The 24,451-nt window shown below is 47.1% G+C and overlaps 3 protein-coding genes across 20 annotated transcripts; 1 reads left to right on the top strand and 2 right to left on the bottom strand.

Moving 5' to 3' along the window:
• Positions 1–718: 718 nt before the first annotated feature.
• Positions 719–11,091, bottom strand: Isg20l2 (interferon stimulated exonuclease gene 20-like 2). Its single transcript, NM_177663.4, has 4 exons — positions 10,794–11,091; positions 9,130–10,074; positions 2,631–2,831; positions 719–2,167 (listed from the first exon to the last, which is right to left on the bottom strand). Exons 2-4 carry the CDS (start codon positions 9,919–9,921, stop codon positions 2,054–2,056), a joined length of 1,107 nt encoding a protein of 368 aa, NP_808331.1. The 5' UTR covers positions 9,922–10,074; positions 10,794–11,091; the 3' UTR covers positions 719–2,053.
• On the top strand, positions 10,686–18,804 carry Rrnad1 (ribosomal RNA adenine dimethylase domain containing 1). Of its 15 annotated transcripts, none has more exons than XR_003954313.1 (8): positions 10,686–10,961; positions 13,357–13,481; positions 13,650–13,842; positions 14,288–14,350; positions 14,531–14,674; positions 15,974–16,463; positions 16,877–17,061; positions 17,493–17,747. XR_003954313.1 is itself a non-coding variant. In XM_006501338.4 (8 exons), the coding sequence occupies exons 1-8, from the start codon at positions 10,838–10,840 to the stop codon at positions 17,612–17,614; spliced, it is 1,401 nt and encodes a 466-aa protein (XP_006501401.1). In that variant the 5' UTR covers positions 10,686–10,837; the 3' UTR covers positions 17,615–18,099. The 15 variants fall into 15 exon arrangements, 6 of the variants coding, with proteins under 6 accessions (XP_006501401.1, XP_030108431.1, XP_030108430.1 ...); XM_006501338.4 differs by having other exon boundaries at positions 13,690–13,842; positions 15,974–16,458; positions 17,493–18,099; XM_030252571.1 differs by having other exon boundaries at positions 10,689–10,961; positions 15,974–16,458; positions 17,493–18,099.
• On the bottom strand, positions 17,955–23,274 carry Mrpl24 (mitochondrial ribosomal protein L24). Of its 4 annotated transcripts, none has more exons than XM_006501940.2 (7): positions 21,700–23,274; positions 21,577–21,602; positions 19,357–19,588; positions 19,179–19,274; positions 18,914–19,017; positions 18,340–18,470; positions 17,955–18,195 (listed from the first exon to the last, which is right to left on the bottom strand). In XM_006501940.2, exons 3-7 carry the CDS (start codon positions 19,537–19,539, stop codon positions 18,059–18,061), a joined length of 651 nt encoding a protein of 216 aa, XP_006502003.1. In that variant the 5' UTR covers positions 19,540–19,588; positions 21,577–21,602; positions 21,700–23,274; the 3' UTR covers positions 17,955–18,058. The 4 variants fall into 4 exon arrangements, with proteins under 4 accessions (XP_006502003.1, XP_006502004.1, XP_006502005.1 ...); XM_006501941.3 differs by having other exon boundaries at positions 21,754–23,274; XM_006501942.3 differs by lacking the exon at positions 21,577–21,602 and having other exon boundaries at positions 21,754–23,274.
• Between the last annotated feature and the right edge of the window lie 1,177 nt (positions 23,275–24,451).

Raw genomic sequence — 24,451 nt, 5'->3', positions numbered from 1 at the left:
CATAGAGGCAAAAAAAATCCCAACCAGCTTTGAGTGACACAGTGCAGCTCAAGGGCTCAGTATAGGGCAGGGCACAGTGAAGCTCTCACGGAGATGGCAGTCTTACCACAGCCACCCTCACCCCCATAATCAATTACCACCCATATAAACCAAGGGTAGAACTCAGGATCTGGTATTAAAACTCCAAGAAGTAAATGATAAAATGAAATCGTGAAGGGACAGGGACACGGCTCCACAGAGTAGGGACAACCATGCTGCAGACCCGTGACTCACCTTCAGGAAACAACGGTGTGTACCACTAAGGAAGAGCTGGCAGGCTGCGTCACCAAGCTCCCTTCCTCCCTTATGTACATGGACTCACTCCACCACATTACCCTGCGCGGCTTAGGGTGTCACTTCAAGTGTGACAGGAAAGCTAAGGCCCTATGTGTGACAAAGGCTTACCAGAGCTTCAAATCATCCAGCAAACAAGGGCTCCAGTGACCCATCCAGAGAGCCTAGAAATCCCCACAGGACTACACAGCCTTCCACACGAAGAGATCTTATTTAATACAAAGCCATAAAGAATCCACTACGTGAGCTGGAGAGGTGGCTCCTCCTAGAGGATCTCCGCCTCCCCGCCAGCACCCACTTCCCAGACTCACAACGGCCTGAAGCTTTAGTTCTGCAGGATCTGACCCCTCTCCTGGACCCTGAAAGCACACACATACACATAAGTAAAATAAAAATAGATCTTTATATGTAAAAAAAAACAAAAAACAAACCCACCAGTTTTCTATTATAAAAATCCATAAAAAGAATCGTATGAACTAAGAGGCTGCATTTGCAAGGTGAAAGGCTGAAAAGGCTGAAAGACGATTAAAACTATACAAATTCTTTTTAAACTAAGTGGAACCTAAATTAAGTAAACACTGTTAGTCAGTGCTATGTAACGTGGCTATAAAATTCAGCAAGCAACCACAAAATTCTTTCCTTCTCTGTTTCTACTTCTCTGACCCAGAGCTTTTTCTATGCACTCAGATTGGTCTTAAACTTTTGATCTCCCTGCCTTGGCCTCCAGAGTCCTGAGATTACAGACCATTATGCTGAGCTCCAATCAGGACTTGTCTGAAAGTGAAAAGATACTGCTATTTACTTTAGAACAAAAAATCCCATAAAATTAAAAGAACCATGCTGGGCGTGGTGGCGCAACACCTTTGATCCCAGCACTCGGGAGGCAGAGGCAGGGGGATTTCTGAGTTTGAGGCCAGCGTGGTCTACAGAGTGAGTTCCAGGACAGCCAGGGCCATACAGAGAAACCCTGTCTCGAAAAACCAAAAAAAATAAAAAAAATAAAAGAACTAGGCACAGTGGTGAACACACACCTGTAGTCCCAGCTACTCTCGGGCCTGAGGAAGAAGTCATCTGAGCCCAAGTGTTTGAGGCCAGCCCTGGCAACTCAATTCCTTTACCCTACTCCCCACCAAAAGGAGACATATCTATGACATGTGTCCCATAGAGAAGGTAGTGTGGGACACTGTTTTCCCTGGTGTGCCTTGCTTCCTCAAAGTCAAGGCTGACTGGCACAAGCACCCTGTGACATGTGGTTAGCACTCTAAAGAAGTAAACAGTTATGGTTCATGACTTTGTATTCCATTCCTTCTACCCTCCCCCACCCCACTGCTGGAGACTGTACCTAGTGGTTTATGCATGCTAGGTAAGTGTTCTAGCGCTGGGCTTTACCCCTGGCCCTCTTTTTATGTTAGGACAGGGTCTCACTGACCTAGAATTAATTCTGTAGTCCAGGCAGACTTTACATCTATAACCTGTTTCAGCCTCCCAAGTATCTGGGATTACAGGTCTGAGCCACCTGCCTGACCTAGAGGTGGGTTTAACATGAAAGCTCTCCTCTTCCATGAGACACTTAACCACACAGTGACCAAAATAGCTGAGATGAAATTTCAATGGGTATTAAGCCTCTGGCCAAGCCCCTCTCCCCAGTGATTCTAGCTTCTGCAGGTGAGAAGCTGGAAGAACTGTGGGTTGGTCTACTGCATGTGTCTCCCTGGGATTGCTAATTTTCTGGAGGATTCTGGGCCAGGTGCTGTTCCCATTCAACTTCAACCAACTTGTACAGCTCCATTGTGGCCTGGGCATCTTCCACCGAGGAATGTCCAGTATTTCCAACCTAAAGGAAAAGAACATGAAGACGAGAACTGTTGCTTTTCCCAGACAACTGGACTCCCTGCATCCCGCTAGTTGTCTATACTTTCTCTTCTATAGTTTATGAGTTGTAGTCACAAGTCTACTAGGGCCCTCCTCCCTAGCACATTTCAGTTTCAACTCCCAGAAGGCCTGCTCATTTGAGTGACGATGCATATGTATCTTACTATTAAGCTCTGCAGAGGCAGGACATTTCAGGTCAAACAGACTGTCTGGGTCTTCTTTCTTAAATGTTCTCTGTGTGACATGTACCCAGAGCTCCATATTCTGTGGCCATGTCCTTGACTGCTGAGCATGTGAAATGCTGAGTGCTCTTCTTTCCCACTGTACCATCTGGCACGGTCTATAAAGCACCCAGGATTTATTATTTCTCCTTGCAGACAGGGCTACCGGGTCACCTTTGGTGGGGGCACTTAGAGAGAAGTTACCTGGATGTCCCGACTCAGGAGCTTCTTGGTGAGATGCTTCAGTGACAAAGTGACATTTTCTGGGCAGTCAGCCTTCCGGTTGAGGAGTGGTATCCGGGAAGTGTCTCTGGTGAGGGACTTGGGATGAAAGTACTGTAGGGCTTTGTAGTCATTGTGAATGGCATGCCCTATCACTACCTTCCCTGAGAGTATCTTCAAGATCTAGAATGGGCACATAAGGAGGTAATGAGAAGCCATACTCAAAGGTGGAGCTCCTTAGATTGTGAAGGCCCAATATGGCCATCACCAACATACCACCCCATCACCTCCACCCTCACCCCATTCTTGAAATGCCCCCTTCCACAACTGTTCCTCCTTCAGAACTCCAGCTCTCCCTTCCCTAGAGAACTGCTATGCAATCCTGTTTGGATCTACATCACCAGAGGTCCCTTACATGTTTAGTAACTTCCATCCCAACAATGGTTATCAGCATTCTCCCATCCCCGAAGAACCTGAGGCCTTGTATATGCCAAGTAAATGCTCTACCACTGACCATTATCCCTAGCTGCTTCCTTCAGTCTCCAATGGGACATAAAGATGCTGATCATGGGGCTGAAGTTAAAGTGTGTACTCTACAAGAGGACTAGAGTTCAGTTCCTGGCACTTATGTAGAGTAACTCAAAACTGCCTGTGACCACAGTTTGAGAGGACCTGACATCCTCGTTGGGTCTCCGAAGGCACTGCACACACATGTAAAACCACATATACACACAACTAAAGATAAATCCTTTAAAAAAAATTAATCACTATGCAAGGTTATATAATCCTACAATTCCAGCACAAAGACAGCTGAGGCAGGCAGACTGAAAGTTACAGAATGAATGGGCTGAGCTACAAGAGACTTCTCGAAAAAAACAGGGTTGGCGGGGCTGTAGAGATGGCTCAGCAATTAAGAGCACTGTCTGCTATTCCAGAGGTGATGAGTTCAATCGCCAGCAACCACACAGTGGCTCACAACCATCTGTAATGGGATCTCATGCCCTCTTCCGGCAAATAAATCTTAAAAAAACAAATTAAAAAAAAAAAGGTGGTGGGGGGTTTAAATCTGGGAATGTGGCTCAGAGTGCTTGCCTAGCATGTGTAAAACCCTGGGTTCCAGCACCACAATAACTGTGCACATTGGCACAGGCCTGTAATCCCTATACTTGGGAGGTCACAGTAGGAAGAACTGAAGTTAAAAGTCATTTTTGGCTCCACAGAAGGTCTGAGACTAGACTGAGATACATGAGGCTAGCCTGGGATATATGAGCACCTGCTCCAAGGTGGTAGGCCAGTAAGATGGACCCCGAAAATAAAGAGTCTTTTTTTTTTTTTTTTTTGGTTTTTCAAGACAGGGTTTCTCTGTGTAGCCCTGACTGTCCTGGAACTCACTTTATAGACCAGGCTGGCCTCGAACTAGAAATCCACCTGCCTCTGCCTCCCAAGTGCTGGGATTAAAGGCGTGCGCCACACTGCCTGGCGAAGATAAAAATTCTTGTCACCACGTTTGATGATCTGCGATGATCCCTGAGACCCACATGAGAGAACCAGCCACCACAAGTCACCCTCTAACCTCTGCACTCATGTCATGACACACTCCATCTTCACAAAATGAGAGAGAAAAAAAGCTAAGAAAGCAAACAAACAATAGCCATTGAAAGAGTAAAGCTGGGGCTGGAGAGATGGCTCAGTGGTTCAGAGCACTGACTGCTCTTCCAGAGGTTCTGAGTTCAATTCCCAGCAACCACATGGTGGCTCACAACCATCTGTAATGAGATCTGATGCCCTCTTCTGGTGTGTCTGAAGACGGCTACGGCGTACTCATATAAATAAAAAAAAAAAAGCTGGGCGTGGTGGCACACGCCTTTAATCCCAGCACTCGGCAGGGGCAGGCGGATTTCTGAGTTTAAGGCCAGCCTGGTCTACAAAGTGAGTTCCAGGACAGCCAGGGCTACACAGAGAAATCCTGTCTTGGAAAAAAAAAAAAAGAGTAAAGCTGTAGATGGGGTTTTCTGGATACTTTTCTTGAAACCAACTAAAGTCTCAGCATTTAAAATCTTACAGGTTCTGCAGGCCATACTCAAAACGGTACTGTGAAAGCAGCAGCAGTCCTGCAGTTTTCAGGGGACCCACTTAGTAAGGCATCTGGGCTCATCTCAGATTCATAACCCCAGCTTAATCAAGGTGAAATTCTTGGTGATGAACACCACACAGTGTGTCTTTGCCCGGGTAGGTTCAACCAACAAGCATCTGCTCTGTGCTCTGCTCAGTCTCCCCCAGCACGCGCTTCATCTTGTCTGGCCCTTAGCTGCCCTCACTGAAGCTGGGCCCTCTCCTACACGTCTACGCAACTGTGCCCTGGCATCTCTTTCCTTTTGTTTTTGAGAAACCCCACTGTGTAGTCCTGGCTCGCTTCAAGTTTAAAGCTCCACCTGCCCCTGCCTCCTCAGTGCTGGGATTAAAGGTGTGCACCAACATGCCTGGTACTTCCTGCCTTTTTAAAAACCCCTAGCTACTTCATCTCTTATAAACTTCCTTCAGTGGACTGTCTGGCATTAAAAGAATCATTGGAGGAGCTGGGGATGTGGCTCAGCTGGCATAGCGCTTGCCTGTCATGATACGGCCTTGGGTTGTATCTGTGCAAACCATGTGTGGTGGCACATGCCTATAATCATAGCACTCAGGAGATAGGTACAAGAGAATCAGAGGACCAAAATAATCCTTAGCTACAAATTCAAAGCCAGCTTGAGCCAGCCTAGGCTACATGAAGCCCTGTCCAAGAAAAAGAATTCCTGAAGTGTGTCTAGAGAAAGCAAATTCCCCAATTGCAAAGCAGAGCAATGGTGCCCTCTGGTGGCCACCCAGCACCAGCAGGTTCTCTACCTTTGGAACTGGTTTTGGGGAGGGAATGTAGGAGTTTAGAGAGGTGGATTAGAGAAGAAGAACTAGAATGCTGCATACAGGGCTCAATGGGCTATTCTGGGGGAATTCTGAAAGAGGATAACGCCAAGAGAAATGCAACAATGAAGGCCTGGCTCATCAGAGCCCAGAGAACTTGAATGAGGCTGAATTAAAAAATAATGGACTGTTTGGCAGAAGATACTTCTACACGGGGTACTGTTCAAGGCTATGTAAAGGCGACTGCTCCCTGTTCTTATCCACATCTACAGTGAGAGAGCAAGTAGGATAGTAAACTAGTGGGGGGGGGGGGAGAACAGTTTGCTGGGGAAAAGACCATATACCATACACTCAAAGTTACAGGCTATGAAAAGTGATGCCGCCACTGGGACAAGGGGTAAAGTGCATAAAGGGCAAGACTCTGCCCACAGGGGAGGAAAAATCACTTCATTTAAATGGAGAAAGCCGAATCAGCACTTAGGAAAGTTCTTAATTAATATTTAATCAGAGTGCCGGGTGTGGTGGCACACACCTTTAATCCTAGCACTTGGAGGCAGAGGCAGGCGAATTTCTGAGTTCAAGGCCAGCCTGGTCTACAGAGTGAGTTCCAGGACAGCCAGGGCTACACAGAGAAACTCTAAAAGTCTCAAAAAAAAAATTTATTCAAAGCAAACAGATGTCCCCACAACTTTAGTTTTAGGGGCCCAGACTACATTTTGAACTGGAAGCAAAACTTTTCTGCAACACGTGGCACTGATTTTTAGGGCATTAAAAAAATGCAAAAAATAAGGGGGTAATGGGGGCTTGCATGAAGGCCATTTAAGGGGAGGTCATGTGTGACAGACAGGAGTGGTGCCCTTTCAAGGAGGCTCCTGCACAAAGCTGTAAAGGTGAAACCTAAGTTACAATGGAGGATCTGGGGCTTTGGAAATGCCAGGACCACAGTGTACTTGTCAAGTACACTACAGGCACAAAGTGAAGCTAGCCCAACAGAGGGGCTCTGTGTGCTACAGGCAGGAGAGCTGCAAGGGCCAGCCTACAGCCTATAGCCTGGCAGTCCAGATAATGTGATGACCAGTGCAGAGTGCTGGACATGGAACTGGAGGCTCTGGTGTTTGCCCCGTTGTCTTTTCCAGCTATGCCATGCATTTCCTCCAAATGCCACAAGGCTTACGGTCCTGGATGCTCTAAGCAAGCCTGGAGGGAGGAGCAAGGCAGCGAGCAATTCCATGGCCTCGTCTTCAGTTCCTGCCTCCAGGTTTCTGCCTTGAATCCTGCTCTGATTTCTTCTTGGACTACAATTGTAAGCTAAAATAAACCCTTCCCTCCCCAAGTTGCTTTTAGTCAAAGTGTTTTTATCACAGCAATAGAACCTCTAAGAGAAGCCAGACAGTGGTGGTGCACACCTTTAATCTCAGCACCTGGGAGGCAGAGGCAGGCGGATTTCTGAGTTCAAGGCCAGCCTGGTCTACAGAGTGAGCCAGGACTATACAAAGAAGCCCTGTCTCAATAAAACCGAAAAGGAAAAAAAAAAGAGAGAGAGAAAGAAACTGGTTCTAGGTTGTCGGGTATTGCTGATGTAACACTAACCATGTGTTTTGGGGAGGATTGAAAAAGGACTTTGGAAGTTGGCACTGGAAAACCACCTAGTGTTCAAAGCTTAACGAGCTGTTGTGCAAACTTAGAGGAAGAATAATGCTGAGAGCAGTGCAGAGGATGAAGGCCTGGCTTGTAAAGTTTCAGAGAGAAGGTTGAAAGTTCCTTAAAGATTCTATTAAGGGCAGGCATAGCAGCGCATACCTTCCTTCTCAGCATTTGAGAAGCAGGGGCAAGACTGTCTCCGAGTTCATGGCCAGCCTACGAGATCGTGAGTCTCTGAACAGGACGCTTAAGCTGTGTAATGTTGGACTTTCTTTTCCTTTGACTGTGACTGTATCTATCCTGGCTCTTTTCTCTTGAAATAAAATACTTAACCTGTTTTTGATTTTCCAAGAACCCATAGTTATAAGACCTTAAAGAAATCAGGAATTCTAAAGACTTTAGATATTTAAGACTTTAAACTTTTTAAGTGTTTGAACTTTTAAAGACTATGGGACTTTTATTAAAGTTTGGAGTAAGTTTTATATTGTAATATTGATATTACTATGACATCTTGGGGACAACAAGAAAGGAAAGGTTGATTTAACAATGATATGTTTGTTAAGGTGACCAGGGTCAACTACTTAGTCATCTTGAGACATTTACCTGAGAAGAGAGAACCTTATTTGAGAAAATGTCTCCACTTGTCTGTAGACAAGTCTGTGCTGCCTTCTCTTTATGGTGACTGAAGCAAGTGCTGCCATCCCCAGACAGGTATTTCAAGAAAGCAGGCCGAACAAGCCAGGAGGGAGCAAACCAGCAGCAGCATTCCTTCATGGCTTCAGCCATGGAGTTCCGGCCTTGAGTGCCCACTCTAACTTCCCTCATGCTGGACTATTACTGAAATAAACCCTTCCTTCCCTCTTAAGGCTGCTTTTGGTCGTGGTGTTTTATCATAGCAATAGAAACCCTGACTAAGGGCTGGTGAGATGGCTCAGTGGGTAAGAGCACCCGACTACTCTTCCAAAGGTCCAGAGTTCAAATCCCAGCAACCACATGGTGGCTCACAACCATCCGTAACAAGATCTGACTCCCTCTTCAGGTGTGTCTGAAGACAGCTACAGTGTACTTACATATAATAATAAATAAATCTAAAAAAAAAAGATTATTTAAAAAAAAAAAAGAAACCCTGACTAAGACAGCTGGGCTCTACGGATTCCGGATTCAGTTGTTATGCTCGTGTAGCACGCACTTTTTGTGTAAACTTGGTTTTGAGACAGGATCTCACCTTGTAACTCGAAACTGACCTGGAACTCACAGAGATCCACCCATCTCTACCTCCCAAGTACTGGCTTTAAAACTGTGCTCCGCTGGGCAGTGGTAGCACACGCCTTTAATCCCAGCACTTGGGAGGCAGAGGCAGGCAGATTTCTGAGTTCGAGGCCAGCCTGGTCTACAGAGTGAGTTCCAGGACAGCCAGGGCTACACAGAGAAACTCTGTCTCAAAAAAAAAAAAAAAGGTGTGCTCCACCACACTCAGCCTTTGTTTTGTTTTCTGATGTGCTGGGGCTCACAGGTAAGAGTCTGCCTAAGCTTCAGAGACTCTGTTTAGACTGTTCGAAACGTTTGAAATTGAACTAAATCCAGTCCATAAATTTGTATTATAGGATAACTATGAGCTTATGAGGACCAAGGATGGAAAGTTTGGCTAAAAAGTATGATGTTTGGTCATAAGTTGACAGGGATGGACTTGTGACACAACTGTCTACTTAATAGAATTATACTAGAAGGCAAAGTTGAGCATGTCTGTGAGCTTTCAGATTGGGTCAACTGAGGTGGTAGGATCCATGTAAAAAAGAAACTAATCCTTACTCCAATAGGAAGCCTTCCTAATCACGTGACATTATTCTCCCTCCCTTTACCATCCTTTGACACCTCCCCAGAATATCACTTGCTGAAAGTCCTCTCCAGACCTCTCTCTACTGTCTCGACCCACGCTCCTCACCTGACTCCGAGCAGTCTTAAAGGGTGTAGCGTTAACCATGTGGCACTTCCGGATGCCACTCCATCTGGTCCGGTAGTTGACGATGTAGCAGGGGGGGAGGACGTACTCATCGTACAGCACATCACCATTGTAATTTACAATGCTGCATCGAGCCAGGGAACTAACGCGTCCCTTGGGTCCTGTGCCCACCATTTCACAGTCTATTGCCACCATCTTCCCTGGCAAGTTTTGGGGGACTGTAGGGCACTTATCTTCAGAACGAGCTTGGGTGGAGTTCGGTACAGCATTTTTCTTCAAGGGCTTCTTCTTGGAGCCTTTATCCTTTGACTGAGCTTGGGTGGAGTTCTCTGTAGCAATTTTCTTTTTCAAGGACTTCTTCTTGGAGCCCTTCTTCTGGGTGCTCTTAGTCTTTGGAAGGGCACTCTGAAACTCCCCTAGCAAATCTATTTTAGACACAACAGAAGCAGTCTTCTTTGAAGGAGCAGGGGTCAGCCAAGACAATGGTGCTTTCTTGTCTTTGGACTGCTCTGAGTCCCTCTTGGAGGCAGCTGCCTCTTTCTTCTTTGGGCATGGAAGGATCTTCAAAATGCCATCTACTCTTGAAGTTTCCCCTTTCTTTGGAGGTTCTGAGTTCAACTTAGACACCTTGTTAGGGGGTTGGTTCTTTTTATTCAGAAATCCTTTCTGTTCCAAGAACCTTCGCTTCTTGACAAAGCGTTGATGTTTGGCATTTCCTCCAAATGCCTTTTTCGAAGGTTGCCCAAAGTCTAAATTCAGGAGTATGGTAGACATGAGATCAGTGGATGGTGGGAGGAAGCTGGGAAGAATGGCTCACTGATAGCAAAAGGATGAGAGGCTCATCCTCTGTGGAATCCCATAGTTCAACATGTGGAGGTCTGCAATCAGCCTTGGGGACAAAGTAATCCTGATTCCCGCACCATAGGCCTGAGAGAAAAGAAGATCAGTTCTGGAAGACATAAGTGATAACTTCCACAAGCCCCAAAGCCCGGCTAACTACTGAAGCCTCCACAATTCACCTTTAGGTTGGTCTTAAAAGGGTTATTTCCCTTCTCCGGATCTCTGTGCCATTTTAAAAACTAAAGATGCTGGGGCTGGAGAAACGCCTTAGTAGTTATAACCTTGTTGCTCTCGCAGAGATATTAAGTTCAGTTCCAGGCACCCACGTTGTAGTAGTTCACAGCATCTGTACCTCCAGCTTCAGAAAAAACTAGATGCCTTCCGATCTCTGCAGGCCCCGGGCAATTAAACGATACACATACATAAATACAAACAAAACACTCAGACAAATAATAAATCTAATTACATAAAATGAGGGTGCTGAGGCTGCGGATAAAAAGATGTGGGACCCACGGAGATCGACTCTATCATGTCTATGAAGTCAAAACAAGGGCGTCAGATGAGACTTTTAAGTACCAGTGGTGAGAAGAAACAACACAAATACCCTCTGGATCACCCAGGAATTCTCAGCGTGCTACGAAATGAAGACCAAATCCAGGTGTCGCGCTCCCTCGGCTCCACGTGGGGGCGATCTCCTCACATACCTTACCTGTCTCCCACAGTAAGGACACAGTGGAGGGCCAGCCACCTCGGCCACCACATTCTTGACGATCCACGAACTATTCCCGAACACCCTATACACCTACCTCCAAGTTGGTTCCCCACTAAGATCGCAAGCGTCCGAAGCCGGATGCAGGCGCAGGCGCGCGCCGACGTATGCCGGGACGGCAAGAACGCGGGCGACAACGGGAAGGCGGCCGGCGCGCACGCGCCCGCAGCGCCCCCACCTCAGGCAGCGAGGCCAGCGACTCGGAGTGCGTGAGCAGCGGGAACGGCGGTGGCGGCGGCGGCGGCGTGGGTGGGGGCGGGGGCGGGATGCGCTCCCCGGCCCCTCGGGCCCCGTGGAGGTACAACTCGAAGGTGGTGGGCCGCGGGAAGCGGAACAGAGTGCGCCGGAACCGTGGTCCCACTTCCGGGAGGGAGGGTGGGACCTGCAGCTGACCCCCTCGCCGTAAGCTGGTGCTGGGCGCGCTTCTGTGACGTCTCCGAGTCCCCTGCGGCTGCGCAAATGGCTTGGCCCAGTGGAAGTCGTGACGTTGGGCAAGTGCGCCTTGTTCTAAGGATTTGTAATAGGACGGGATCGCCCTGAGAGGTGTCGTCGGGCGGGTTCGGAGTTCTTGCTTTGCGTCGGGCGTGCAGAATTGAGTCCGGTTTGGGTTGCATGGTTTCGTGGTACCGACCTTGTGTCTCCTCACCTCCTCCCTCCTTGCACCGACATTTCACGCCACAGGATGCGGGGCGTTTCAGCCCATGGCCTCTCGCATGAGGAGAGAAGGCAACTGGCTGTGGACCTCACCCGCGTCCTAGCTCACTACCGTTCCATCCTGGACGCCTACATCATCGTGAGGCCACCGGGCTGAGGGCGGGGTGCTTCTTGGGGGGCGGGGGGTGAATAGGAGCCCACTGCAGAGAAAATGTGGAGACAGCTTTTATCTCTTCCTAATAAGGAACGCGTTGACTACTAGAATACTTTTCACCCAGCCTTCTGACTCTAATACTTAAGTTTTGTTTGTTTCATTTGAAACCCCACAACCAACATTTGGCCATGCTACAGTTGCATAGAAACATACGAGAAACGAGATGTTCCATAGGATATCCTCCACTAAAGGCAATAAAGAGTGGGTTGGGGAAGAGGAAGTGCTTGGCCAAATGTGGTGTACCCTTGTAATCCTGTCACCTAAGAAGTAGATGCAGGAGAATCGGGAGTAAAAGGTTCCCCTGGGCTACAAAACAAGTTCTAGGGCAGCCTGGACTGGACGATGTTACTTTAAAAAAGGAGGGGAGGGAAACAAAACAGGGCAGACATACATAAAGTTACCTTTCTGTAATCTCGCCCCTCAGAAGACTAAGGCAGAATTGTCTTGACTTGCAGCCAGCTTAACGAGTGTTGAGACATGTCTCATTTCCCCCCAACTCCCCCCCACACACACAGAAGAGCACCAGCAAGGCTTGTGGGTGGGGTGATTCTCAACCTTCGTGATCCTACATCCATCCATTTAGTACAGTTCCTCATGTTGTGATCTCCAACTATAAAAGTATCTTTTGTTGCTACTCTGTAACTGTAATTTTACTACTGTTATGAATCGTAAATACCTGATATGCGGGATAGCTGAAGTGTGAACCCCCAAAGAGGTCCCAACCTACAGGTTGAGAACCGCTGTTTTAGGGTAAATGTTTGTCTAGGACTAACAAGATGGCTATGTGGTTAAAAGCATTTTTGTTTGTTTGTTTTTTGTTTTTTCGAGACAGGGTTTCTCTGTATAGCCCTGGCTGTCCTGGAACTCACTTTGTAGACCAGACTGGCCTCGAACTCAGAAATCCACCTGCCTCTGCCTCTGGAGTGCTGGGATTAAAGGCATGCGCCACCACGCCCACGCCCGGCTTCCTAACAAGGCTTTTAATTGCTCCTTAATTAGTTCATTATTTTCAGATGGGTACTCACTATGTTGAAATATCTCATGGAGATATTCTGGCCTTTGCCACCTGAGTGCTGGGATCCTTTAATAATAGACACCATACCTGGCCCCCACAGCCCCAGAATTTTAAAAGAACAAATGAATGAATTAAAATACACAGCTGTCTGGACCATAAAATAGCAGGTTACTAAATAGTTACCTGTTAATGCTGTGGTGAGATCATGCTAGTGATGCATGATTTAAAAAAAGAAAAGAAAAGAGACATTGGTCATGCTGGAGAGATGGCTTAGGGGTCAAGAGATTTTCCAAAGGACCCAGGTTCAACTTCCAGCACCAACATGGCAGCTCACAACTGTCTTTTAACTTCTGTACTAGGGGATCTAACACCCTCACCCAGACATACATGCAGTCAAAACACCAGTGTATATAAAATAAAAATAAATAAAAATTTAAAAACAACCAACAGACCAAACAAGAAACTAAATGGAGAAAAACAGAAATGAATGGGGTGTTAATAATGAGAGGTGTACATATAGTGCAGTCTGTACCACATGGGTGCTAGTAGAGGCAGGGACAGGCTTGAGAGCTGATACAGATGGACAGGAGATACGGGCATCTTGTCATCTTGGGCACTAGTGCCAAAAAAGGCAGGTGATGAGCTGGAGAGTTGAGATGGGGCTGAGACAATGGGAATAGTTGTAGAGTCCTTCAAACTGCTTGGCTCCTCCTGCAGGAATTTTTCACGGACAGCCTGTGGGGCACACTCCCCCACTCATGGCAAGAAGCACTGGATGGACTGAACCCACCACAGCTGGCCACCCTGCTGCTGGGGATGCCGAGGGACGGGGAGGAAATGAGGTATGTACAAGCCAGAGGAGCCCTGAGATGGGGAATGAGCACTGAGCCATGTATTGAGTCTTGTGTAGATACTCTCAATGGGTCTTCCTGGGCAGCTGGATCATAAGCTGGAACACTCAGGATGTGATTGTGGGCTATTCACTAGCAGCCTGGGCTGGACTATCTCAGGTACAGGTCTGTGTGGCCACTCACCCTGCTGGCCCTGAAGTCCACAGCTTGTGCCCTCGCCTTTACCCGGACACCTGGCTTTCACACCCCATCAGAGTTCCTGGAGAACCCCAGCCAGAGCTCCCGACTAACAGCTCCTTTTCGGAAACATGTCAAGCCCAAGAAGCAGCATGAGATCCGGAGGCTGGGAGAGGTGAGGGGACTGCTGGAGGTTAGACTATGAGAGCCTAGGACTCCTAAAGCTGATAGGTTATGAAGATGCAAATACAGGAACCAGCAACTTCAGAGGTCCCCTTCCTTAGCAAATATGCTAGACCCCTGTCTGTTGGTGCTGAAAGGCTTTCCTGTCATTTTTCTGGGTTGATTGGTAGCTGTGTATGGGTGACCTTTATTCTGTTCACTGCAGTCAATTTTTGGTTTTACAGCCTACAGGGCTTTTGCTTTTGAGTCATTGACTTAAGGGGCAAGCAGTCGAGGCTAGACACCTACCATTATCCTCAGAACTGATTTGACATGTCTTATCGGTGTGATATCCTCAATGTTTCCCTAGCATCTAGGCTCCTACCATCCTTCTGAGTTCTTGCTTCAGGAGTCAGGAGCCAATGCCAAGAAGAAACTTTTGTTTCTTCTTCTTTCAGTTGGTGAAGAAGCTTAGCGATCTCACTGGCTGCACCCAAGTTGTGGATGTGGGCTCAGGCCAGGTGAGCCAGACTCCAGGCAAGGCAAGATTAGCAGGTCGGATGCCCATGGAAGCAAGTGCTGAGAAGTGGGAAGTCAGGGGTAGGGGGTGGATATTAAGCCTTTGATGGAGCCCAGGACCCAGTCATCCACACCCTGGATGACAGGGCACTGAACAATGCTGTCCTCCCTCATGACTCCAGGGCCACCTCTCCCGCTTCATGTCTCTGGGGCTGGGGCTGATGGTGAAGAGCCTTGAAGGGAATCAGAGGCTGGTAAAGAGAGCTCAGCATCTAGACCAGGAGCTCCTGAAGGCTCTGGACAAAATGGAGAAGAGGCACCCAAAGGTAAGCTGCCTTCCTTGCAGCCTGCACTGTTAGGAGCAGGGTGCTTGGCTGGGACTATGGAGTAAGACTCATTTTCTTTCCTAAGTACACTGTAGCTGTCTTAAGATGCACCAGAAGAGGGCGTCAGATCTCATTAAGGATGGTTGTGAGCCACCATGTGGTTGCTGGGATTTGAACTCAGGACCTTAGGAAGAGCAGTCAGTGCTAGTGCTGTTAACCACTGAGCCATCTCTCCAGCTCAAGACTCATTTTCTTTTCTTTTTTTTTTTTTTTTTTAAAGATTTATTTATTGATTATTGTAAGTACACTGTAGCTGTCTTCAGACACTCCAGAAGAGGGAGTCAGATCTCATTACGGATGGTTGTGAGCCACCATGTGGTTGCTGGGATTTGAACTCTGGACCTTCGGAAGAGCAGTCGGGTGCTCTTACCCACTGAGCCATCTCGCCAGCCCAAGACTCATTTTCTACTCCCAGATTTCTCCTTTTTATTTCTGCTGTTTTTTGTTTCTTCCCCAAAGCATCCACACAAGATGCTCAAAGGCACTTTCTAGTTTGTGTAATTTCCATACATGTTCTCATAGTAAACTATGATATGGCCAGATGGGTAATATTATTTGCTGTGCTAGAGATAAAGCCATGACCACCGAGCTGTATCCCTAACCCACAGTCATGTGTTAGACTCATTACCTACAAGGAAGCCAGAAGAACTGGGATACCGATCAGTAGTGGCAGGACACTTGCAGAAGCCTTCCTGAAGCCCTGGGTTCCATCCCTAGCACCACCAGAAGAAAAAGGGAGCTGGGCAGTGGTGGTGGCACATGCCTTTAGTCCCAGCACTTGGGAGGCAGAGGCAGGTGGATTTCTGAGTTCAAGGCCAGCCTGGTCTAAAGAGTGAGTTCCAGGACAGCCAGGGCTACACAGAGAAACCCTGTCTCGAAAAACCAAAAAAAGGAAAAAAAGAAAAAGGGAAACTAAGTTAGGTATGGTGGTACGTGCCAGTATTTCCACCACTGGGGAAGTATAAACCGGATCCGTGCAGATTTGCCTGCTCTGTCAACATATTGAGCTCCAGGTCAGAAAGGGCTGCAAAGACCTTGTCTCACACTCTGTGCTACCCAAAAGAAGAAAAATGGCATGAAAAATGAAAAGGTCTACCGTCTGTAACAAAGATCTCATCCCCTGGTTAAGAGCCTTAACTCTTGTGCCCAGCTTCTCACCCATATAACCCAGAGGTCCCAGTGTGGCTTGAGGATGGCCATCCAATTTTGCATCTGCCTTTGTTTTTCCTCTCTCCGTAGATGGTGCAAAGAGGCCCTCGCCACCGGCCCCACCACGTGGTTCAGTGGGTCAGCCCCACAACTCTGTGTGAGGAGCTTCTGCTTCCTCTGGAGAGACCAGGCCAGAGTAGTGCACGTCTGCTGCTCACAGGCCTTCATGCTTGTGGGGATCTTAGTGTTGCCTTGCTAAGACACTTCTGCTGCTGTCCTGAAGTGGTGGCCCTGGCCTCGGTAGGCTGCTGCTACATGAAACTCAGTGACCCTGGCAGCTACCCACTGAGTCAGTGGATAGCTGGGCTGCCTGGCCATGAACTACCCTACAGGCTCCGGGAGGGTGCCTGCCATGCTCTGGAGGACTATGCGGAGAGATTACATAAAGCAGAGCCTGGCCTGCAAACACACTGCTTCCGTGCAGCACTGGAGACAGTCATCCGACAAGTCTGCCCTGAGCTTCGGAGGCCTGGTGTGCAAGGAATCCCCAGGGTCCATGAACTCAAGATTGAAGAGTGAGGTCTGGGGAGGCTCCCCACCCAACTCCACTTACTACCCTAGCCAAAGAAAGTGTGTACCAGAGGAATGGGCATTTTATTTTGAGGGCAGACTGGGCTACATAAGTAATACTGTCTCAAAAAAAGAAAACAGGCAGACCTAGTCACTTATGTCTTTAACCCCAGAACCTGGGAGGCAGAGGTCAGTCTGGACAACACAGAGATTCTCTATCTCAACACTCACACAAGCCAGGAATGTCAGAGTAGGCACTGTGGCCTGCCTGGGGAGGCTGAGCTAGGAAGATACTTGTACTCAGCATGGGGCAAGCTGGGCAAAAAGGACCTTTTAAAATGACTAAGCAAATCAAAGTAGGAATCGGCTTTAAGTGGGAGGTAAAAGTTTTGAGAACTAACTGATTTGGGGCTGGTCCCACAGATATGTGAAACAAGGGTTAAAGCGAGTGGGTCTGGACCCCCAGCTGCCTTTGGATCTGGCTGCCCTCCAGGCCCACCAGGCCCAAGAGAATCGTGTGGTGGCCTTCTTCAGCTTGGCCCTCCTGCTGGCCCCACTGGTAGAGACATTGATTCTACTGGACCGGATGCTCTATCTTCAGGAGCAAGGTGAGGTTATGAGGTTTTGGGGTTCCCTTGAGTCCTTGGAGTCTGATGGGTGAGGCATTTGTTAACAATGTAGAGTCTTAGCAGCACCTCCCGAAACTGCTTTTGGTTTTAAAATAATGTGTACATATATCCCATGCTTTTGGATGTCCTGTCCCCTGGAAGTGGTGCTGCAAATAGTTAAGAGCCTCCTGATGTGGGTATTAGGAACAAACCTGAGGATGCTGAAAGAGCAGGTGTTCTTAACTTGAGCCTCTTCTGTACCAATAAGGTGGACTTTAAGCAAGCATAGCAGGTATTAACAAAGCACATGGACAGAAAGCGAAGCCTCTCAAGCTCGTGCTTCTGAAGTCCACCCACTTTGGAATAAGAAACTGCCATAGGACGGGCCTCGGGATTCCTTTCTAATTAGCCCTCATGTTCTTTTATCCTAGGCTTCTATGCTGAGCTCCTGCCCATCTTCAGCCCTGAACTCTCTCCCAGAAATCTGGTTCTGGTGGCCACCAAGACGCCCCTGGGTCAGGCCTTCTCCACTCTTGAGACTGAAGACAACTGACAGTCTGAAACCACCAGTGCCAATATGGCTGGATACCATAACTTCAGATTTGTACCCTTTCTTTCTCTTCTTGTGTAAAGTAATACTGTGTAATTTTTATTTATAAAGCTTTTAAGACTTCTGTTTCTATAAATACCATGTAATTTTTATTTCTTAAAACTCTTAAAACTCCTATTTCTGTAAATAGGGAAAAGAACAGAGGGGCCTTCTTGCTCCCATCTCCAAACATCAGGACCTATCCCTGGGAAGGCTAGCACCTACCCAGTCTATCCTGACAAGAAGAAAAGCTGCACTGTGCCTGAGCTCCCCAAAATGCAAGCACTTGGGAGAGGCAGAGGGGTAGTGTGGACAACGGCTGCTCTCAAGTCTCTTTATTGGTGTTTTAGAAAAAAGGCCTCTACCATCAAGGTGAAAACTGGACAGGCAGAAGCAGCACTCTGAGGCTCAATACCAATAAACTTTCTTGAATCTTCGAGTCTCCTGGATCCCCATGGCCTCCATCACATCTTCTTCTAATGTCTTTAGTCGGGGCACATAAGTTCTTTCAAGAGCATCTTCCACTGATGTGTCCTTGGGGCCATCTGTTGAATCAAAGTGTTTGCCAACTCTCTATTTCTTCAACTGCCCTACAACCAAGCCCTGCCCACATTCCTAGCCCAGCAACTTATTAGCTTTTCCTCTCAAACCTCACAGCCCTACGCTCTTCCTGCCCATCCTCAACTTACCAGTCCATGTTTCAGGGACAATGCCATCTGCTCTAGGAAATTCAGGTTTGGGGATAATTCTGCCAGATCTTGTAGAGACTCGAACACGTTCTCCTGCCTCAGTAAATCTCCACTGGATCTCAGTGGGTTTCCTGGTGGGTAAGAATAAAAAAAAAAAAATCTAGTTTGGAGCCTGTGTCACCCTGCAACCCAAAAGTGAAGGCAGTGGTTGAGAACCTCTGGGATTTTGTCTGTATCAGGGTTACTGACAGAATTGTGTACAAGAAACAGACCTCTGGGGGGCTGGTGAGATCCTCAGTGGGTAAGTGCATTGACTGCCCTTCCGAAGGTCTTGAGTTCCAATCCCCAGTAACCATATGGTGGCTCAAAACCACCTATAATGAGACCTGATGCCCTCTTCTGGGGTGTCTGAAGACAGCTACAGTGTACTTACATATAATAAATAAATAAACATCTTTAAAACAATTAACAGACCTCTGAGTTCCATCATATTCAACACATTAGTCTGATGTACCCCACCCTGTCTGAACTCTCAAGAGTTAGAAGTCCCTTGACCAGAGGTCCCTGTGCTTGCCTGTCCACAGGATCCACTAGCTTGACCTGGTGATGAAGCAAGGGGGCTTCACTAGCGATCATGGTCCCTCGGTGGTCCTTGGTTCTGCCAATGTATCGGTAATGCTGTCCAAGAGAAGGTAGATCAGAAAACAAGTGTGATGGGGATTTGCCCACTATTGCTTAGCATGTCCAAGTTGTACAGCCTGCCCCTCCGCCAGTTTCCTGTCTCCCCATGCTTCTCTTAAGGAAAAAGGGAGAGATGGGGAAGACTTCTCAAGACTCACCGTGTTCAACCCCTCCAGGACAACCCAGTTTCGCTGCCGAACGACTTGGACTACTTTGCCTTGCTTCCCAGCATCCTTGCCTTCTAAGATTTCTACCTGTAGGAAGATGAGATGCAAGGACAAGGGCAGGAAATTGTTGCCCACTAGCCTTCCTGTCCCTCTGTCTTGAGGTCCTTACCATGTCTCCACAGAATAGGTGCCAGTCTTCATCAGAGATGGGCTCTACCACTACTGGGCGCCGCCTGCTCCATGGAGGATTCTTCCTTTTGTCTGCTATGGAACCTGGACGGCTCATTCCATAGCGGTAGAAGGGGGAGGAAGTGGCTTTGGATGCCAAGGCCAGCAGGGCTGAGAGCCGCATAGCTAGATTCAAGAAATCTCACCAGGGAAACACTCAAAAACTTTGCCAGCTGAGTCAAGAAAAACAGAATGAAGATTTGAACAAGGAAGGAACATTTAGCTGGGCAGTGGTGGTGCACGCCTTTAATCCCAGCACTTGAGAGGCAGAGGCAGGTGGATTTCTGAGTTCGAGGCCAGCCTGGTCTACAAAGTGAGTTCCAGGACAACCAGGACTATACAAAGAAACCCAGTCTCGGAAAAAAAAAAAAAGAGAGAGAGAGAAAGGAAGGAATGTTTGCTTTTTGAGACAGGGTCTCACTATATATATATATATATATATCCTTCGCTGACCTAGAACTCATTGTGTAGACAAGGCTGACCTCGAACTCACAAATCCTTCTCCTTCGCTCTCCTTCCCTAGTGCCAGGACTAAAGGTGTATAGCACCATATCCAGCTATATAGCTCCATATAGCTCCAGGACTGTTATTAAAGCACTGACTCTCTTTCGTAGAGGACTTCATCTCACTGACACTCCTCACAGGCTATCTTTACAAATGAGAAAACAAAGAGGTAATGTATCTTCCATCCATGGGAACATCTGTATTCAACCCCCTCCCCCATATATCTGACTTATAAGTAAAAAACTCACGAGACCAGGGGCTACACTATCTAGCTTGGATTGCTAGCTATCTCAGGAGACCTTGGCACTGAAGGTACTTAAGAGAGTTATTACGTGAGTACATGAACATTAGAGCAGGAGGAAAACAGGTAATGGAAGAAAGTACTAGGACAGTCCACAGGCAAGCAATCACAAGACAAGTGAATAGCAATAGCAGGGGTAAAAACAGCTGTTGGGTGGTCCCGGCTTGCTTATAAAAGGGATGGTTTGGTCTCAGATCCTCAGACCTTTCTCCCCATCTCACCTCCACATGTTTCTGACCGGCCTCTTCTCTTTCTGTCTGTCCTTCTCTGTCCCCTCTTTCTTCACCTCTACTTCCTTCTCAACTCCCTTCCCATGCCCCCAAATAAACTTTATTCTATACTAGACCCACTGTATGGCTGGTACTTTGGTGGGGAGAGATGCCCACTGAGGTACCACCTCCCACCACATCTTACTGCGCTCTTCAAAACATATCCTTCGTCTTTATAAAAACATTATCGGGGCTGGTGAGATGGCTCAGTGGGTAAGGGCACCCGACTGCTCTTCCGAAGGTCTGAAGTTCAAATCCCAGCAACCACATGGTGGCTCACAACCACCCGTAATGAGAGCTGGTGCCCTCTTCTGGTGTATCTGAAGACAACTACAGTGTACTTACATATAATAAATAAATAAATCTTAAAAAAAAAAAAAAACATTATCAGTCTGAGCTATAATGAGAAACCTATCTGAATGAAACCAACAAAGTAAAAACGCTCAATGTAAAAATGCTAGCCTAGCATGCAGTAAGCTTTCTAAAACAGTTGCTACTGGCGTGGTACCATGCTAAATAGCATCTCACAGAAGCCTAACAACAGCGATGAAAAGTTGCCCATAATCTTATCATGTTTTGTGATTTGTATGTGTGTGTGGTGCTGGTGATCAAACTTGGGGATTCACATATAACAGGCAAGCATTTTGCATAAGTGAACTATTACTCCTTTTTTTATACATTTCAGGATAAGAGATGGGAGCAAAGTCAAGTGTTACCATGATGCTAGAGAAACACGGGGACTATTTCTATCTAGATCAAATACACGATTACTAAGCACTAACTACTACCTGACAAGTCGAAAACTGAGAACTCAGTAAGGGATGCTAACAGCAAGATCCAGGAAAACCTTGCCCTCTCTTAGCATGCAGCATCACAAGTGTGTATGTGTGTGTGTGTGGGGGGGGGGGGTCTTGCTTGTTTGTTTTAAAAACTCCTTTAGGCCCCGGACAGGCCCCCACTCCATCTTTCCCTTTGGTTCCCTACACAACCTAGATGCTAGCTAGTGTCACTTCCGTGGTGGGGCTGGCTTTCTTCTCAGTACAAGTCCTCAGGTCACCGCCTCAAGTAATTCCCTCGTCAGACTCACCCCGATATGCGGATAGCTCCAACGTCCTAGCAAAAGAGGAGCCCAAGGCTCAGTTTAAAACTAGGAAAAGAAGTCCCTTCGCTTATCCACCTTCCGACCTTCCCCGTCGCTGAGTAGCCTCACCTCCCCGCAACTTTCTTTCCACGTGCGTTCTCTACGTCCGCAGTCCCCACCCACCGGATTTTTGGGAGATGTAGTCAAATTGCGGAAAGGAAGGCTCAAAACAAAACAAAACCGAAGCGAGCCTCCCAGCGTCTGGGAACTCTAGTCCGTTGCTACAAAATGGACAGGAAACAGGAAATTTAGCCAACCGTAGGAAATCCAGACTGGGAAAGGCATGTCGGGAATTGAAGGCGAAAGACATGCTAATTTGCTGCGTAAGTTCGTTCGCGCTCTTCGTGGAGACCACTGGGAGTTGTAGTTCACAGAGAACATGGCTCCATTTTCTTGGTAGTTATGGCTTCCTAATTCAAAGCAAAGGGTGTCCATTTCCAGATGAGATCACCTTTATGTCCTGGCTCTTCTCTGCTTGAGGGACCAGGACGCGGCATATTAAAAAAAAATGCCCCGCCTTTTCAGAGAAAAGAGTGATATTATATTAGCAATCACTCGTGTGAAATGTACTGGAAGATTTCGACCATGTTCACCTGTCCTCTCACCATCCGTGGACTGGCAGGCATCCCTACCAAAATTTAGCAGAGACCAGATCTCTTTTATCAGCTCGCTATTTGACTCCACTCACCTTCCTGCTCTGATTAGACTAAGTATGTTTCCTTTCATTCCTGAGTTTGCTGATGACTACGAGCTTTGAAGCAGCTTTCCCCTACAGTTTGTAATGTTATAAACTTCATTAGTGGGCAAACTAACCTCACCTGGCCTATCCCTAAACCAGCAACCCAGCAAGATGAACTTAGAACAACAGTGCTCTATCTTCTCAGCTGCTTTTGTTTTCTGAGAGTGGTGCATGTAGCCCAGGATCACCTCAAACTTGCTAGTTGGCTTCTGCTGTTCCTTCCCAGGTGCGAGAGCTAACCATCAAATCTGGTTTTATATGATGCTCCAGACTGAACCCAGCCCTTACTGCATATCCCAGGCTTACTGCATGCTCAGTAAACATTTATCTTAAAAGCAGTAATTCTTACCTAAAAGCCTTTTATTTTTTAAAAACAGGTTCTATGTAAACTCTGGCTGTCCTGGAACTCATTATGCAGACTGGGCAGGCCTAGAGCTCAGATTCCCCACCTGTCTCCAATGCTGGAATTGAAGGTGTGCATCATTATGCCTGGCTAAGACCTTGTCTTTGGACTCAGAGCCGACTGTGGTCACCGACCTAACTAGCATTAAGTGGTAACCTCTCCTCCCTACATTTTGACTTGCTCTTGAAGGTCTAAGAACCAAACTCTTCTTCCCAACACTTTTAAGAGACTGAGGCAAAAGAATTTTAAGTTTGAGACCAATAAGAAGATCCTACTTCAAAAACAAAACAAAACAAAAAACCAATCAGGAACGTCTACAGCTGGAACTCAGCACTTGGCAGAGTCGGTTAACGGGTCTCCTCCACTACAGTTAGTGTGTGTCCTGGGCTATATGTGACCTGTCTCGACAAAAGTCATGTATTTCCCATGACTATACTCCGTTTCTCTTTTCTGAAGTACACATGTACAGGAAACTGAATCTCCAACCATCCCTGATTATATATATACTGTCTCATGCATACTCCAAAGCTTGCTGTACATCTGCAGATAACTTCAAAGGACTTTTTTTTTTTTTTTTTTTTTGGTTTTTCAAGACGGGGGTGGGTGTTGTTTATTTTTGTTGTTGTTTTTGGTTTTTCGAAACAAGAGTTTCTCTGTGTAGCCCTGGCTGTCCTGGCCAGTCTCAACTCAGACCAGGTCTAGAACGCAGAAATCCGCCTGCCTCTGCCTTCCAAGTGCTGGGATTAAAGGCGTGCGCCTCCACACCCGGCTACTTTAAAGGATTTTTTAAAAAAGCTTCTTGGAGGGGCTGCTGAGATGGCTCAGTAGGTAAGAACACTGACTGCTCTTCCAAAGGTCCTCAGTTTAAATCCTTGCAGCCGCCAGGCGTGGTGGCACAGGCCTCTAATCCTCGAGCAGGGACTGAGTGAGCAGAGTTGACCAGAGCAAGTGAGCCAACTGCAGCGAGCAGAGGTCCTAAATTCCCAACAACCACATGAAGGCTCACAACCATCTGTACAGCTACAGTGTACTTATGTACATATACATAAACTAAATCTTAAATAAAAAAAGTTCCTTGGGCTGGTCAGATAGCTCAACAGAGGCTCCTACCTGCCTGACCTGAATTCAATCCTGGATTTGCACATGGTGGGAAGAGAAACTGATTCCTGCCAATTGTTCTTGGTGGCACAGCTTCACAAATATAGTAAAAATATAGTAAAGCTTTAGATTTGTGTATTACCTATGTGCACTGCCAAGGGAGATCAGAAAATGGTGTTAGAGTCCTTGGAACTGAAGTTGGTTGTGAGCTTTGAACCCAAGTCCTCCACAAGAACAAGTGCTCTTAACTGTGAACCAACTCTCCAACTACTATATAGTCTGGATTTGTTTTTTAAAAAGATTTTATGTATGAGTACACTGTCGCTGTCTTGAGACACACCAGAAGAGGGCATCAGATCCCATTATAGATTGTGAGCCACCATGTGGTGACTGGGAATTGGACTCAGGACCTCTGGAAGAACAATCAGTGCTCTTAACCACCAAGCCATTTTTCCAGCCCCCTGAATTTTATTTTTATTACAAATCATTTTTAAAGGCTTTTTACTTGCTGGGATTGGGAATTTAGCCCAGCACAAGGCCCTTTTTAGTCCTCGGTTCTGAAAAGTATGTCTTTTTGTATA

Source organism: Mus musculus, chromosome 3 (genome assembly GCF_000001635.26).
Source record: "Mus musculus strain C57BL/6J chromosome 3, GRCm38.p6 C57BL/6J".
Classification (NCBI taxonomy): domain Eukaryota; kingdom Metazoa; phylum Chordata; class Mammalia; order Rodentia; family Muridae; genus Mus; species Mus musculus.
The sequence above is the reverse complement of the archived record's forward strand: the minus strand, read 5'-3'. Positions and strand labels throughout refer to the sequence as shown.

Bases quoted from the DNA above. Each gene is read 5' to 3' on its own strand.
- Rrnad1 (NM_153562.4), top strand. From the start codon at position 11,439: ATGCGGGGCGTTTCAGCCCATGGCCTCTCGCATGAGGAGAGAAGGCAA. The intron at 14,351-14,530 runs GTGAGCCAGACT...TCATGACTCCAG, and splicing joins TGGATGTGGGCTCAGGCCAG to GGCCACCTCTCCCGCTTCAT. The intron at 17,062-17,492 runs GTGAGGTTATGA...CTTTTATCCTAG, and splicing joins GCTCTATCTTCAGGAGCAAG to GCTTCTATGCTGAGCTCCTG.
- Mrpl24 (XM_006501940.2), bottom strand. From the start codon at position 19,539: ATGCGGCTCTCAGCCCTGCTGGCCTTGGCATCCAAAGCCACTTCCTCC. The intron at 19,275-19,356 runs GTAAGGACCTCA...ATCTTCCTACAG, and splicing joins ACCTATTCTGTGGAGACATG to GTAGAAATCTTAGAAGGCAA. The intron at 18,196-18,339 runs GTAAGTTGAGGA...TTGATTCAACAG, and splicing joins TGTCCCTGAAACATGGACTG to ATGGCCCCAAGGACACATCA.
- Isg20l2 (NM_177663.4), bottom strand. From the start codon at position 9,921: ATGTCTACCATACTCCTGAATTTAGACTTTGGGCAACCTTCGAAAAAG. The intron at 2,832-9,129 runs GTGAGGAGCGTG...TGCCCATTCTAG, and splicing joins TTAAGACTGCTCGGAGTCAG to ATCTTGAAGATACTCTCAGG. The intron at 2,168-2,630 runs GTAACTTCTCTC...CTTTTCCTTTAG, and splicing joins TCCTGAGTCGGGACATCCAG to GTTGGAAATACTGGACATTC.